General features: G+C 38.5%; 1 protein-coding gene across 2 annotated transcripts; it reads right to left on the minus strand.

Moving 5' to 3' along the window:
• Positions 1-7,365: 7,365 nt before the first annotated feature.
• LOC140143574 (uncharacterized) lies at positions 7,366-12,050 on the minus strand. Of its 2 annotated transcripts, none has more exons than XM_072165392.1 (2): positions 11,826-12,050; positions 7,366-8,354 (listed from the first exon to the last, which is right to left on the minus strand). In XM_072165392.1, exons 1-2 carry the CDS (start codon positions 11,935-11,937, stop codon positions 7,753-7,755), a joined length of 714 nt encoding a protein of 237 aa, XP_072021493.1. In that variant the 5' UTR covers positions 11,938-12,050; the 3' UTR covers positions 7,366-7,752. The 2 variants fall into 2 exon arrangements, 1 of the variants encoding a protein (XP_072021493.1); XR_011857768.1 differs by lacking the exon at positions 7,366-8,354 and adding an exon at positions 9,370-9,486 and having other exon boundaries at positions 11,826-11,887.
• Positions 12,051-15,343: the final 3,293 nt, after the last annotated feature.

A 15,343-nucleotide genomic window follows, 5' to 3' on the forward strand; every position in this document is an offset into this window, starting at 1 on the left:
CCATCACTTTAATAATTTTCTAAAGTCGGATCACTTCTCGGGAAAATGATTTGTTCTATGGTGGATCATACCAAAGTTGTGTCCTCTTTTCTTTCAGATGGACTTTTATTTTTGAAAAGATCATACTTACCAAGGACAACTAGAAGACTAGAATTTTGTGCAAATTTTATTACAAACTTGAATAAGGTTCTTTTATAAATGGAACTTTCTATTTTACATGACTGTATAAAAGTACAGGGTGTCCCAGGATGATTTATACCGTGTTTGAACAAAATATCAAAACTATATATAGTCAACAGTGTATCTAATTTAAATAAGTTCAATACAATGACACATAATTATTATTATTATTATTTATTCTTTCTTTATTGAGGGTTATACTGCTTCAGTGACAAGCACTGCTTTTCAAGCAGGCCCTCATTGATACATGTTATATAGCAACAAAATATATTACGATACACAATATTTACAAAGTATCATACAGTATTTACAATGTATTTACAATATATTACAAATAAGTATAATGGTATCATCAACTACAAGATAATTATAAATATCATGATTCAAAATACAGAAATACAATAATTATATTTATATACAAAAATCAAGCAAGTAAATGAATAAAATATAGATAAAAACAGGCCTAAATTTCTTTAATTTTTGATTGACATGAAATATTGGAAAAAAGGGTAGCAAAATTGCAATTGCTAATACGCGGAAATGAAATTTAGGGTATGAAAGTCATATTTTCCATCTGAGCTCTTACTGTCGGTGGCAAAGAATTCCATGCATAGGCTGCCCTGACATGAAAAGTACGTTGACCAGAATTTGATTTAAATTTTGGTACAATCAATGTATTAGAAGTATGATTTCTAGTTATATGATTATGGTTATCATGAACAAAATCAAATTGAGAAGATAAGTATGATGGATATTCATTCTTTAAACATTTGAAAACAGTCATTAATAGAGTATTATGCCATCTTTGATCAAGTTTAACCAACTGCAATGTATTCATTAAATCATTAGTTGGTGTCCTTATATCTGCTGAGAGAATTATTCTAGCTAAATTATTATGAAGTACCTGTAGCCTATTATGGTACTCTACACTAAAATTTGACCAGACCATGCTTCCATAATCAAAGTGGGGAATAACAAGAGCATTGGATAACATTACAGTGGTTTTGTATGGAAGGAAATATTTTATACGTTTTATGATGCCAGTTCTTTTGGAAATAGTTTTACTAACATTATCGACATGAGCTGACCAAGACAGCTTGCTATCAAATTTCACACCTAAATATTTAAACTCATCTACTCTTTCAATATCATTGTTGTTATATACTAAATGTACATTGTTGAACTTTTCGAGCATTTTGTTTGTACCAAAGATCATAAACTTAGTCTTTTCAACATTTAAAGTGAGTTTGTTTACTTTGAACCATTCAGCTACCCTACTTAGACATGACTCCATTTGAATTTTAAGTTTAAGATCAGATTCATTTTTAGCTTTACACATTAAAGAGGTATCATATGCATACATTACAGTTTTACATTCAGACACAGCATTAGGTAAACAGTTAACAAAAATTATAAACAGTAAAGGACCTAAAATTGAGCCCTGAGGAATACCAATATCAATTGGCCTAAAGTCTGAAAAAGTTGAGTTAACATTAACAGTTTGTTCTCTGTTGTTTAAGTATGATTTAAACCATAATAATTCATCCCCACATACCCCATATTGTTTAAGTTTCCTAATCAGAATATCATGATTTACAGTATCAAATGCTTTCTTTAAGTCTATAAATAAAACGCCTGTAGCATAACCTGTATCCATATTCTTTAAAATGTAATCTTGAACATCTAGAAGGGTTGTTGTTGTGGAATGATTCGGAAGAAATCCTGATTGAGCATTTGATAATAGTCCTACATTACTCATATATTCATATAATTGATCATGAACAGCTCTTTCAATGATCTTTGATACAATTGGTAATACAGAGATAGGTCTATAGTTACTAACATTAGTTTTATCACCCGATTTAAATATTGGAGTTACTTTAGCCTTCTTCCATGCATCAGGAAAAGTAGACCCATTCAAAGACAGGCTGCAAATATGAACAAGGCATTTTGAGATGAAAGGCGCAGCCAACTTTAATAACCTTACATTGAATGGATCTAATCCTGATGATTTACAATTTTGCATTTTACTTATTTGTTTAAGAACAAATTCATTAGATATTGCTCTAAAAATATCTCCTACTTATTCTGTGAATTTCATGGAAATAGCTTTGATTCGTTCTGGCATGATGCTGTTATTACTGAAAATGGACGAAAACTGCATATGTGTAATTTACAGCGCAGAGGCCTCATAACTCATGGATCCTTGATCACCATCGTCCAGCCGCACGGTGTAATATATTGGAGAAATCCTACATTATTTTATAGGAAATACACCGAATTTGGCACAGATGTAGAACTTACAACTCTGAATAATTCTCGATATGGGATTAAGTGAAACATTTCAATATGACTTCAGATATTTCGGTTGAATGTAATTTTTACCACAATTTTTACCCACAAATGTCATTATTACAGAGGATATTACTTCCTCAAGGATCCTCCGCAGTAAATTGTAATCTTCTCCGTTATGTAGCTGTGGGTTTGCCAATATACCGTGGACATAAATACAGGGTGTCCCCAAAAAAAGAGGCCCCTCATTGCGCCCTCTTTTTCGCCTATTTCTGAAAAGTTGATCAAATATATTTTGGTATGTAAAGAAACCTTTAATTATTAGCTTTAATAAACCAAAACAATTATTTCAATCGGCTTACAACTGTTGAAGATATGCCCTTTTAAAGACAAGTACCCGTTTTTCACTCTGTCCATGGATAGCCAAAAAAGTGGTTAGGATGGGTCATGCTGTGGAGTGGCCTGCAAGATCACCAGACCACTTCATTTCTTCATTTGTGGCAAAATCAAAGATCGTTGCAAACGTATTATTGCTATATTCGCAAGTATCCGGCGCACAGGGTTGGTACGCAACGCAATTGATGCCCGGGGGGTCACTCCCATTGTGGCCTGTACACCATCCGCGATAATGAAAACGCGTAAAAAGGGTAGTTTTTCGTGGGTAAGCACGATACGCGCTTAACGTGTTTAGGGTGTCAAAAACATGCAATTGCAATTTGACCCTTGAACTTAAGTAGCTCCAAGTCGAGCTTCTTTTGCAATTGCTAATACGCGGAAATGAAATTTAGGGTATGAAATTTGATGCAAGGAATAAAATCCCTGTTTAGGGTATTGTTTTAGCCAAGGGTTAAATCCTTGTTTAGGGTGCTTTTCAAAAGTTGATTATCGCGGATGGTGTACAGGCCACAAAGGCCACAAATTCCCCGGAATTAATGCAATGAGGACTAGGGCTGAAACCTGTATTCGTCAAGGAAGCAACCAGGTAGAGGGCAGAGCAGCACAGTAAACTCACTTCAAAAGAACCAAAAACAAACTAAACGGCCCCTTTCAGGGCTACCTTTTATTCCAAAAAGAGAAATGACTTATGTCGTCAATAAAAAGAAAGCAAGAAACAATAAAGTAAGAAAGTAAGAAACATAATAAAACAAAAATGCATAAAATAACCAAAAATAACATAGGTAAGTATAGCAAAAGAAGTCCCATCCCACATCAATTTCGCCCAAATTAATGACACTTAACAAAATCCATAACCCATAAGCCCACCGGCAAAGCCCATTCCCTAAAATAAAGTTGTTATTTTATAAAATTATCATCGAGGAATGTTTTATATTCATGAAGTAGCCAAACCTCCTCCGTGGACAGAGTGAAAAACGGATATATAGGGTCCACAACAAGTTCCCCCTAAATACTTGTTAAAATAACTCGAAAAATATTTGACGAAATGCAAACGTGTAAAAAAGTATACATAGCCCTATTTGTTTTACACATATGGTCCAAATTATAGCGTTTGGTCACAATGGTTCATTATGTAAACAAAAGAGACCGTTTTTAACAGTGTTAAAAGTTACATCTGAGTCCATAGGAGGCAATTTACTCTAAAACAATACAGTAGGCCAGGAATATCCATGTATTTGTTAAAGAAAACTTAATCTTTGTTTTTTCTTCTTTTTCAAAAGCAAAGCAGGTGTTTAATTCTTTTCTCTTTAATCGATAAATGGCTTAGTTGGGCGGGATATGTACTGCGGTGAGAATAGACCATACATCACCAGTAGTTCATCACACGTGAAAAGTATGCCACGTTTGCCCGATTTCCTTCGCGGTCGACCAATAGGTTTGCTGGATGAAAATGTACCAGTGAAAGAAATTGCTCGTCGTGTGGGAGTTGCACCCAGTGCGATTAGAAAATTGAGAAGAAAATTTCAGGTGAAAGGAGAAGTGAAAAATCAGCCGAGAGCACCTCGTGGACGTGTCACCACTGGTCACGTCTGTTCGTCAGGACATGTCAATTGTGAATTTGGTTGAAACCAGCAACGGATCCGGACTTAAACAACATGCGCCGATGTTGTAATGCACTTGTTAACAGTGTAGCAGGACACATTACCTACTGAACATTTAGACCTTAAGTTTTATTTCCATTACAAACACAATGAACAGACCTGACATACTGTATTGTTTGAAAATTATTGACTCCTATGGACCAAGGTGCAACTTTTCAAACTGCTTTTTTTACATAATGAATCATTGTGACCAAACGCAATGATGTGTGACACTACAAATTAGTCCAGATTTGTAAAACAAGTAAGGTTACTCATAACTTTTTACAATTTCGTTAAATAGTTTTCGATTTCTTTCAAAAAGCATTAGGGGGAACTTATAAGTTGTGCACCCTATATTTATTTAAAAGGGCATATCTTCAAAAGTTATGAGCCGATTGAAATAATTGTTTCGGTTTATTAAAGCTAACGGGTACAGGCTTCTTTACATACCAACATATATTTGATCAACTTTTCTGAAATAGGAGAAAAAGAGGGCGCCATGAAGGGCCTCTTTGTTTTGGGACACCCTGTACGAACCTTTTCTATACGTTTATGAAAAATCTATCTCTGCCGGCATTTCAAATGATGCAACTCACACACTCCAATAATTGTCTCCAAAACTGCCGCCAAAGAAAGAATAGTTTAATGTCACTAAAGCATAACAAATCGTTTATTTCATTACAAGGATTGCTTCGTAACATCATACATAATCTTTACAAAGTGAGCTGTTGTAAGCTGCTTATCCACAAAAAATAGCCTGTTAAGCATGTTAAGTAACATTTCAAAGTTTTTGGGGCCTGATCTTTATCAAAGGCAGATCGATACATTTCGACTGTTTAGGGAACAACCCAAAAGTTCGATGAAGCCCTATAAAGTCCTTTCGTTAGTGGGGGAGGGGGTCAGAAAGTACGATTACGTTTGTAAAAAAGTAGTTAAAACATCGGTCAAAGTTGATCTTTTTTTAAGGATTTAATATATCATTTTTAAATTTGAGTATTTTCCGAAGTACCATAGGCCTATTGACATTTTACAGTGGTTTCTTCAAAATGATTTCAAATCAACATGGCGTGCAGTACTCGCAACCTGCAACGTCATATAAGTTCATTTTTAAAGCAGCTGTCCAAAACGATTTAAACATGTTATATTTTTGGGTTTTGGTAAAAACGTTTTAATAAAATTAAATGTCGGGTTATATCAGGAAATTTCGATATTTGGGAATTGTGACTGAAAATGGTCACGATTCACACAAGTGGTAGGCCTATATCATCTCTACGAACTGAATTGACATAAGTCAGTTTATTGTCCGGCATTTGGTCACATTTAATCAATATGATAAAATATTTTAAATATATTTTATGGTATAAGAACATTCTATAGATGAATCCAACGAGCCAAGTGATGGTCAGAATAGTCGGCCATTACTGGGTCCCGTCTGCAACAAACTGGTGTTGTTACTGCCAATTTGGGTGGATTAAATCCGCTTAAAAATCGATGCTGAATTGTAATGTGTTGCAAACTTTCATCATTCTTTAGTCTATTATAATACGTGTAACACTGGTGATCGAATGCAGTTTATTATCCCCGCCAAGGCCACATCATTTCACATTTTAGGTGGGATAGACCAAGGCGGGACCCAGCTATGGCTGCCATTGATGTGTAGGAATGCGTTACAGTGGGAATGCGTGAAGTTGGATTCGTCTATAGTAAATCATACCAAGTAACTGATGAGGCATAATATGCATGATATTAAAATGGCCGAAGTGGTATATCATCGCTTCTCAAATTGTGACCTAGGTCCCGACATTTAACCTGACTCGAGCAGTCTCATCACCCGGTTATATAAAGGCCATGAAAACGTTTTAAAACGTTTTCATGAAAACACACTACAAAACTATGTCTAAAATGTTTTCAAAATGTTATTGTAAAACATTTTTAAGACCATTATGTTAGAATATTTGCAGGAGATTATCAAAAAATGTTTTTAAATATTTAATAAAATTATGAAAACGTTTTTTACCCTTTATATACCCTTTGTTTGTACAAGACCTTCACACAAAAACAACAATGCACCATCACACATAGAACAATTTAGTGGCAAAATGTCAAAGACTTTATTTGATATCGCACGCCTTTTGTCATGGTTTGTATAAAACTTCATAATCAAAACTCATTATAATTATCTTTCTTACTCTATAATATGCTTTTGATATCTTAAGCCAAAATTTTGTGCTCATAAATTGATATGAATTGCATAATTTGCATTGATTAATCACATGCCTGGTACAAGGGATAAAACTTGTCACCAGCATAAATTTAATTTCTCATTTAAGGCGAAATAAATGCACGAAAGCGGCAAGGATAAACAAAAAATAAACAACCAAAGGCCGAAAATAACAACTGAGCACGTAAATAACAATAGTCATATTTGAAAGTTTATATCATGTCACCAATATTGGGAAAATTTGCCACATCTACGTCACCAATATTGGGAGAAAACAAGTCACCAACGGCCTGATGAGATAACCAGTCGCACGTTGGGAATATAACATGTCACCCAAGTCCTGGATAAACCAGTCGCCCTCAGGGAAAGAGTGAAATAAGCTCTGTATAAAAGAAACAAAAGAGAAACATGGTTATTAGGGTGGGTGGGAGGGAAATTTTTTCTTCAATCAAAATGAATACGTGCGACACCAATACAGTCTACGACGAAAATGTGCTGAGGAATACCACGACATCAAACACGTGGCGGAGGTGCGTCATGTGACCCAAATCTGAGCCACGCGAGCAGGTGGTCACGTCCGTCCAAACAAATGAGGATTAGCCACCATTTGGTTTGCTAACCTCGATTGTTTGTACAAGACCTTCACACAAAAACAACAATGCACCATCACACATAGAACAATTTAGTGGCAAAATGTCAAAGACTTTATTTGATATCGCACGCCTTTTGTCATGGTTTGTATAAAACTTCATAATCAAAACTCATTATAATTATCTTTCTTACTCTATAATATGCTTTTGATATCTTAAGCCAAAATTTTGTGCTCATAAATTGATATGAATTGCATAATTTGCATTGATTAATCACATGCCTGGTACAAGGGATAAAACTTGTCACCAGCATAAATTTAATTTCTCATTTAAGGCGAAATAAATGCACGAAAGCGGCAAGGATAAACAAAAAATAAACAACCAAAGGCCAAACAAATTTGCCTAGGCAAATTTGCCCCACCAAAGGAGATACCTAGCTGACTGGGTGGTACTCCAACTCCTCCGGATGCCGCAAGAAAAAGTGCAAGGCCCTCCTCAGGTTGCCTGTAAATTGATCTTGACCTAGAATGTCAAGGTGCACGTCGTCGTCACGGAAGAGGTATGACATGTCCCACCTGAAATTATCGTGCCTGATGACCCTCCCCTCACTGCGAGCGAGTATTCTTTTGGCGATTTTATTGACCTCCTTCCTCTTCTCGTCAATACCCTTTTGGGACCTAGCTCCCTTGTAAAAATGTCTGGGAATGATACCAGACCACATGAAAATTGTATTGGGGAGTAGGCGCTTGCATTCAGCGATAACGCTCTCTAACAAATGCTTGAATGCAAGCAAGTCTAGACCCACAAGGTCGTTAGTGCCCATATGGATGATGACGACAGCTGGCACGTGGCTGCCCCCGAGCCTGCTCATGGACTCGGTAATAATGGCTGGGACGTCAGCCAAGTGACCACCCCGATACCCCTTCCACGTGACACGACGGTTACGGAGGTGAAGATTAAGGGCGCTTTCGCCCCACGGCAACAAGTATTGAGCCGCCCAATAGATGAGGCTATCACCTACAATCCATATGATATCTAAGAGAGAAAAAATAATAAACACGTGTTTAATAACCAGGCACCTATTGGCATACTCAATCATTTCATATAATAAATGCTTATTCTCTATGTCACCTCGTCATAATTATTCTGATGACATAGTTCCGCTAAGGCGCAATGGGAATCCTAATATAGCGTTGATATGCTGATGAAGACCATCGCCCTAATTTCATCAGCTCTTCATGATCACACCCAGCCATTGCAAAATGCGTACAAGCGCCAATACGGAGGGAGTGTGATGTAATACCCACGTTGCTGATGTTTTGGATTTCCAGTGATTTCTTCAACATACTAGCGAATTGATATCGCGTGAGCGGAGACTTATCAAAATGCCAGAACAACTGCCCATCCCCAGGGGTCCGCATGCTTAGATACTGCCTTAATGCGTGTACCGGGCACACGTTAGAGTGTTTAACCTCGGGTATAATCAAAGTTGTGGAACGACCTCGCTGGTCGGTTTTGGAGAAGCGAATGGTGACCTGGATGCTGTGACCCCCCATTAGACCTTGCCCTGTCAGTATCACAATATCCCCCAATTGTAACACCTTCCCTGACAGATTGTTTTTCCCAGGCGCAGTAAATTCCCCAACCCTTAAAAATCCATAAAATGCTAAAACCATAGCTGCCTCGAGCATGCAACTTTCATAAGTTGATGAGCACACTATTTTAGCACCGACTAACGCTTTTTCCAGCAGTGTGAGGGTTAATGGGCGCCTAAAATCGGGAATGCCTGGTTTATCTCGCCTGCAGCCTTCCAAGATTTTACGCACTAGAAAACAATCTGACGGGTCATCAAAATTCTTACTTTTGTGGAGAAAAGCTAAACCTGAAACATATGACCCAATTGTAGATGCCTTTTTTCCTGTAATTGATAAATGCGCAATGAACGCGACAGTCTCAGCGCGTGATATAGGCAAATTTGCGAGTTCACCAATTTCATTACGCATCGCTACATACGCCTGCCAGGCAGTATTGTACACTTTGTGAGAGTTTTCTGCAATTGAAAGTGCAAGGAGCCTATCAGCCTCTACTTGAAGACGTCCCATATAGTATCTGGAACCGGCTCCCCCGTTTTGCTTGCATACGGTGCTGATCTCCGGAAGGCTTCCATCTGAAAACGAGACAAATAATCTGCAATACAATTGTTACTGCCTTCAATGTATTCTGCTTTGAGCGAAATGTTCAACAGCAAACAAGACAATACTATCTCCCTAACCATTTTCATGATAGTGCAACATGGCGACGTCTTTTTATTAATAATGGCGACTGTTGCCTTATTATCTGATCTAAATAAGACTTTCATGTTTGCCATCTCCCCTCCCCAAAGCTTAATTGCCACATGTATAGGAAAAAGCTCAAGAGCAGCTATTGACATATGTTTGCTCTTAATCCAGTCTGGCCATCGCCCTTGGGCCCACCTGCCCTGGAAATACAAACCAAAGCCGATTGATCCCGCTGAATCTGTAAACAGGTGTATACTGTCATTATACACCCACTCCTTCTCTTGAAATAAGGTGACCCCATTAAACCGGGTTAAGAAAGTTTTCCACATACTTAAATCCAACTTGACCTCTTTGGTAATGCGTATTTTGTAATAACTTTTGTCACACCACATGTTAAGTTGATCAACCGTCTTAGAAATGCCCTCCCTGGACTAATTGCTTTGCACAAGAAACAAAGTGATCCAATTAGTGATTGAACCCTCAGCAGTGTCAGTTTATTAGCTGCCAATGCATCTTCAATGGCCCGTAAAGTTTTGGCCACTTTATCCCGAGGGACCCGAATTTGCTTTCTCACTGTGTCTATTTCCAGTCCCAAATATTCGAGAACTCGTACTGGACCCATCGTTTTCTCATGTGCTATTGGCACCCCTAACTCTTCGCAAGCCTCTTGAAATTGCTGCATAACACGTCTACAACTCTCAGGGGACGATAAAGCCAAAATATAGTCGTCCAAATAATGACTAATAGATTGAATGCCCGAAATGTCCTTAATGTGATATTCTAAGAAAGAACTAAACATTTCAAATAACCTGCAACTAATAGCGCAACCCATTGGTAGGCAACGGTCAACCCAATATTCACCTTGGAATTTAAAACCTAACAATTCGAAATCGTGCGGGTTTACTGGTAATAGTCTAAACGCTGATTTGATATCAAGCTTGGCCATGAAAACAGGACCAATTTTTGATAAATCGCAGATCATATTCACCGCATCGTCAAAACTAGCATACTTGACCTTACATAATTTCTCGTCAATGAAATCATTGATAGACGCACCAGGTGGAAATGACAGATGATGAATGAGTCTGTATTCCCCGGGCTGTTTTTTGGGTACTAACCCCAGAGGACTGCATTGGAGATTAGCTAAAGGTCTATGCATGTATGGTCCAGCCAAACGACCTAGTTTTTTCTCCTTGTTTAATTTTTCTCTCACAATTTGAGGATTTTGCAATGCAGACTTTAGGCAGGGAGATTCCCTTGCCACCCTCTTCCCACTGAAACATAAACTAAACCCGTGTGTAAAACCATTTAACAGGGCATCCCTATCCTTACGTACTGGGTAGGTCTCTAAAAGTTGTGCTAATTTGTCAAGTTTAATTGGTGACGTGGCCACCTCTTGCAACGGATTTTGATGTGGCTGGGGTCGCCTGTTTAGACTTGGAGTTGTAGCCGGCATTGACATTGCACTTGATGGCTGCGTGACCAAATTTCCTACATTGGGAACATCGGTGTTGGAAATAACAGTTTTGACGCCTACACTGACCTGACCCGTTGAATGCCCAACAAATTCCGATTGGGCCGGGGTTTCCTTGATTGGCCTGAAATCCGCTGCCAGCGGTGGGTTCAGAGCGAAACTGCTGCTGCAACCCAGCTGACGATGCTGTGTAGGGACGAAAATTATGTCCTGAGGATGCCATGAAGGGACGAAAACTATTATGTTGAGTGTTAGCTGGGGCCAATAAAACTCGTAACCAGAGCTCGCTATCGATAACTGCCCACGATTGAGTAGGGTTAAGGGCTTGCTTTAAGCGAAACTGGATATCATAAGTTCGCCATCCTAAACCACCAAATTGCTGAGCCGCCGACCGAATGGTATCCATGTATTTGAGCATCTCAATTGCACGGCTCGTGTGGACTTCCAAGTAAACGCTCATGAATATAATAAATGCAGATGTCCACTGCTCAATGGACACAATTTGCGGCGACTTTGGCATTTGCTGACCAAGCACAATCTTTTGCCCCTCCTGTACAAGCGCAAAACTCATACTTGGCGGTGCTGTACCGGGGGGTGTCAGCAATGCCCCTAGATCCACAAATTCGCCCTTAAAAATTTTGTTCTTTAACGACGGTGGAATGTGTAGGCCCAAACTGTCGCATACACTACGCAGTTGCTGTGGGCCTGCATTCGCAGCAGCATTAAATAAACCTTCTACCTCGTTTGACTCACCCTCATCACGGGTATTATCCATAGCAGGAGCGCTAACATCCTCCAGCTCAGCAATATTTCTCTTCCTTCCTTTCCTCTGACCTGCTCCTGTCCCTTTTCTTTTCGGTGGCATGTTTACACAACAAATAATAAAGTATAATCCGATATAAAGTAATTAAGAAATATAAAAGAACAAAATTGAACAATGAAAAGTGAAGAATTTTTTCTTCAATCAAAATGAATACGTGCGACACCAATACAGTCTACGACGAAAATGTGCTGAGGAATACCACGACATCAAACACGTGGCGGAGGTGCGTCATGTGACCCAAATCTGAGCCACGCGAGCAGGTGGTCACGTCCGTCCAAACAAATGAGGATTAGCCACCATTTGGTTTGCTAACCTCGATTATATAACCCGACATTTAAAGGTTTTCTGGCAACCTTTTCTAACTTTTGGCGAATTATGTCGAAAACGTTTTGTGTTTGATACCACGTTCTTTTTATTTGAAAATCTAGCAAGTCCTTTTTTTTCCGTGTCAAAAAAGATAATGAAGAAAAATATTTTAAAATAGAATGCAATATTCGTTTCTTCCATTAACGTGATCAATAGACATTTTTCCCTCTTTCCCATCATGCACTATTCCAGGGGGTATGAGTGTCGCAAAATACATCATCTCCCCGGGGGAGTACAGAGTTATGTTCATTACCTTCTGCAATACGGACATTTCGGCTGGTGCCTTCATCACAAAAAAGGAATCCCCGATCATCACGATAATGGCGCGCGATCACGCAAAAAACAACATTTCTATGCCTTATGGACATGGTGTCGTCACCAAAAAAAGTTTCCTGCTATTGAATCCTAACTTGGTATACATTTTATAGACATAATGGTGAAAAACTAATGACGGGACACGCAGTGATATTTTGTCGGCGTCCGTTTCACTGTTTTTTCAGAGATGAAAATAAGACGTAAACAAATATCTCTTACACAGATGTTCTGCATCGCTCCGTAACTACATCATTCGTGTATTCAATAATTGCATAATTAGTAACATCGATGGCCTTTACGATAATCCGCATATGGGCGCACACCACCAAATCAATGCGCCATTTGTGTAACCCTAATGAGTTCCGGTAAAAACAGAATAATTTTTGAGGTAGTTTGAGCCTCTCTGTGGATTTGTAATCAAAAAGAGAAGCATGTTATAGCTTAAATAAAAGATTAAGACCTATACATGAACTTGGATCGCCCAAAAAGTTTCAAAACACAATTTTTAAATAAAGTAGGCCTGGCGGATTGAAAAATGGCCAGAAACGGGTTTTCAGGGTATAGAAGGGGTCGAAAATGGTCATGGTGCTGTTTGAGCGCCCATATCTCGAAAATTAATCAGAAGACTACCCGTACATTGAAACATATATTAAAATTTCATCGATTTGCAATCGATTGGTAGTATTTTTAAGGTCAAATTGCCGAAAAGGTCTGAAATCGCGCAGAGAAAAGGCGTGTTTTCACGTGTGTTTCAATGGGACGCTGTATTGGTGGTGTGCGCCCATATATGGAATCAGTATGCCCATATTAAGACAAAATAATTGCTAAGGCCTGGCAAAGCCCATCGGGTGCACACGATCTATGAGGTTGATGAACTACGTCATACCCCCCTGGAATAGTGCATTGTGGGATAGAGTGAAAAAGGTCAATATCCTAGCATTGTCACACCCCCTCCACAACCACATGCACCATAGCGACGGCCCCTGTATATGAATACGGGTTGGAATGTTCGATATTTGTCACTTACGTTAGAGGGGAGGGGGAGGGGGTTAGCCTTCTAACGAAAGGCCTTTCGTTTATAGGGCTTCATCGAACTTTTGGGTTGTTCCCTTTCTAGAAGTAAGAATAGGACACAACATAACAATTTTCAAATAACTTTGTGTGCTTTTGTGCTGAACGGTTAGTAATTTTACAGGTTTTCAAAATAGGTAGTTTTATCAAAACTTGGAATTCCCCATTTTTACGTAATATCATGTAACTTCTATTAGAAACGAATATGAATATTATCAATCATCCAGGTAGATCAAATAGTTGACTAAATTATAATTCTGTTCAACTGGACTTACTATTTATGATGGCTACGGTATCACGTCATATCCATGACGCATCATCAAGCCGACTGGTCTGGAATTGGCTCTGTATTCTTGACCTGTGACGTCACGATGGTAGAAGTGACGTCACACGCGAGTCGTCGAGGGATCTTCCTGATGGTCGGTTCGTAACTCTTGGACAAGTTGACAAGCTATATATGTTCGCAGGGAGGAGCCAACTTTGAATCGCGGAGGGGGAACTACGCCACAACTTGTCCAAGAGTTACGAACCGACCATCTCGTGTGTCGTCACTTCTACCATCGTGACGTCACAGGTCAAGAATACAGAGCCAATTCAAGACCAGTCGGCCTGATGATGCGTCATGGATATGACGTGATACCGTAGCCATCATAAATAGTAAGTCCAGTTGAACAGAATTATAATTTAGTCAACTATTCTATTAGAAACGTCCAATTTCTAAAATCAAAAATTCCTAGGAAAGCCAAATATATGTTAATTTTAGAAATTAAAACAATACTACCAAGAGTATTGCCCTTCATACCTAAAAACACCCTTCCCCGGTATAAATCATTCTGGGACACCCTGTATGTGGTTTTAAACAAGATTTGACCAACTTTGAATTTCACCCCCTACATAAGCGGCCATTTTGTATTTAAGGGTACTTGCCCATGAATTTCATTCAGGGGCGTGTTTGAAAAACGGCACAGCGTATTAGTAAAAAGAATAAAAAATACTAAAATTTACACCAGGTTCGAACCACTGCCGATATACTATGCTGAACAGTGAACGATGCCACTGTGCCACGGCGGTACCTGTGGTTAATGTCTGACGATTTTCAAAGATATACATATCAATACGTTTCTAGTGTATTGAAAAGCAGATTTTGGTAGTAATACAGTCATAGTAAGACATAGGACTCTACTTGTCTGTTTGTTTTTCATTTAATACAAATTAATTGTGATGAATTGAACTGGTATGACTCTTAGGACTCGTAATAAACGACGATTAATTTTCTAATAAATATAATAAAAACGCTGGGTCATTCAAGACGTCCTTGTAATTTATGTCAAAACCAGGGGAGCGACAACACACCTCAACGTGTATAAGCCTACTTGCGCGATCGATACTCAATGATCCAGACAATAGCATTTGAATATACCGCCCTTATGTATGCATCTGCTTGACATTCCTGATACCATAATAGCTTCCAATAGCCTACCCCACCGTAAATGGCTCTCTTTATTTCCTCGCTGTGCCAATATATACGTTTCATGTACGTAATTTCGAGGCATATTTTGTTCAAAAAAGATAGGAAGGGACTGTTTTCAGTTTTCAATATTGGCTGTCACCAGATGCGCAATGGTACCGGGAAGTGTTGCAGAAAGGTAAGCGTACTCATTATTAATTCAAAATATCACATTTTAATGAATTCGGA

Source organism: Amphiura filiformis, unplaced genomic scaffold (assembly GCF_039555335.1).
Source record: "Amphiura filiformis unplaced genomic scaffold, Afil_fr2py scaffold_23, whole genome shotgun sequence".
Classification (NCBI taxonomy): Eukaryota; Metazoa; Echinodermata; class Ophiuroidea; order Amphilepidida; family Amphiuridae; genus Amphiura; species Amphiura filiformis.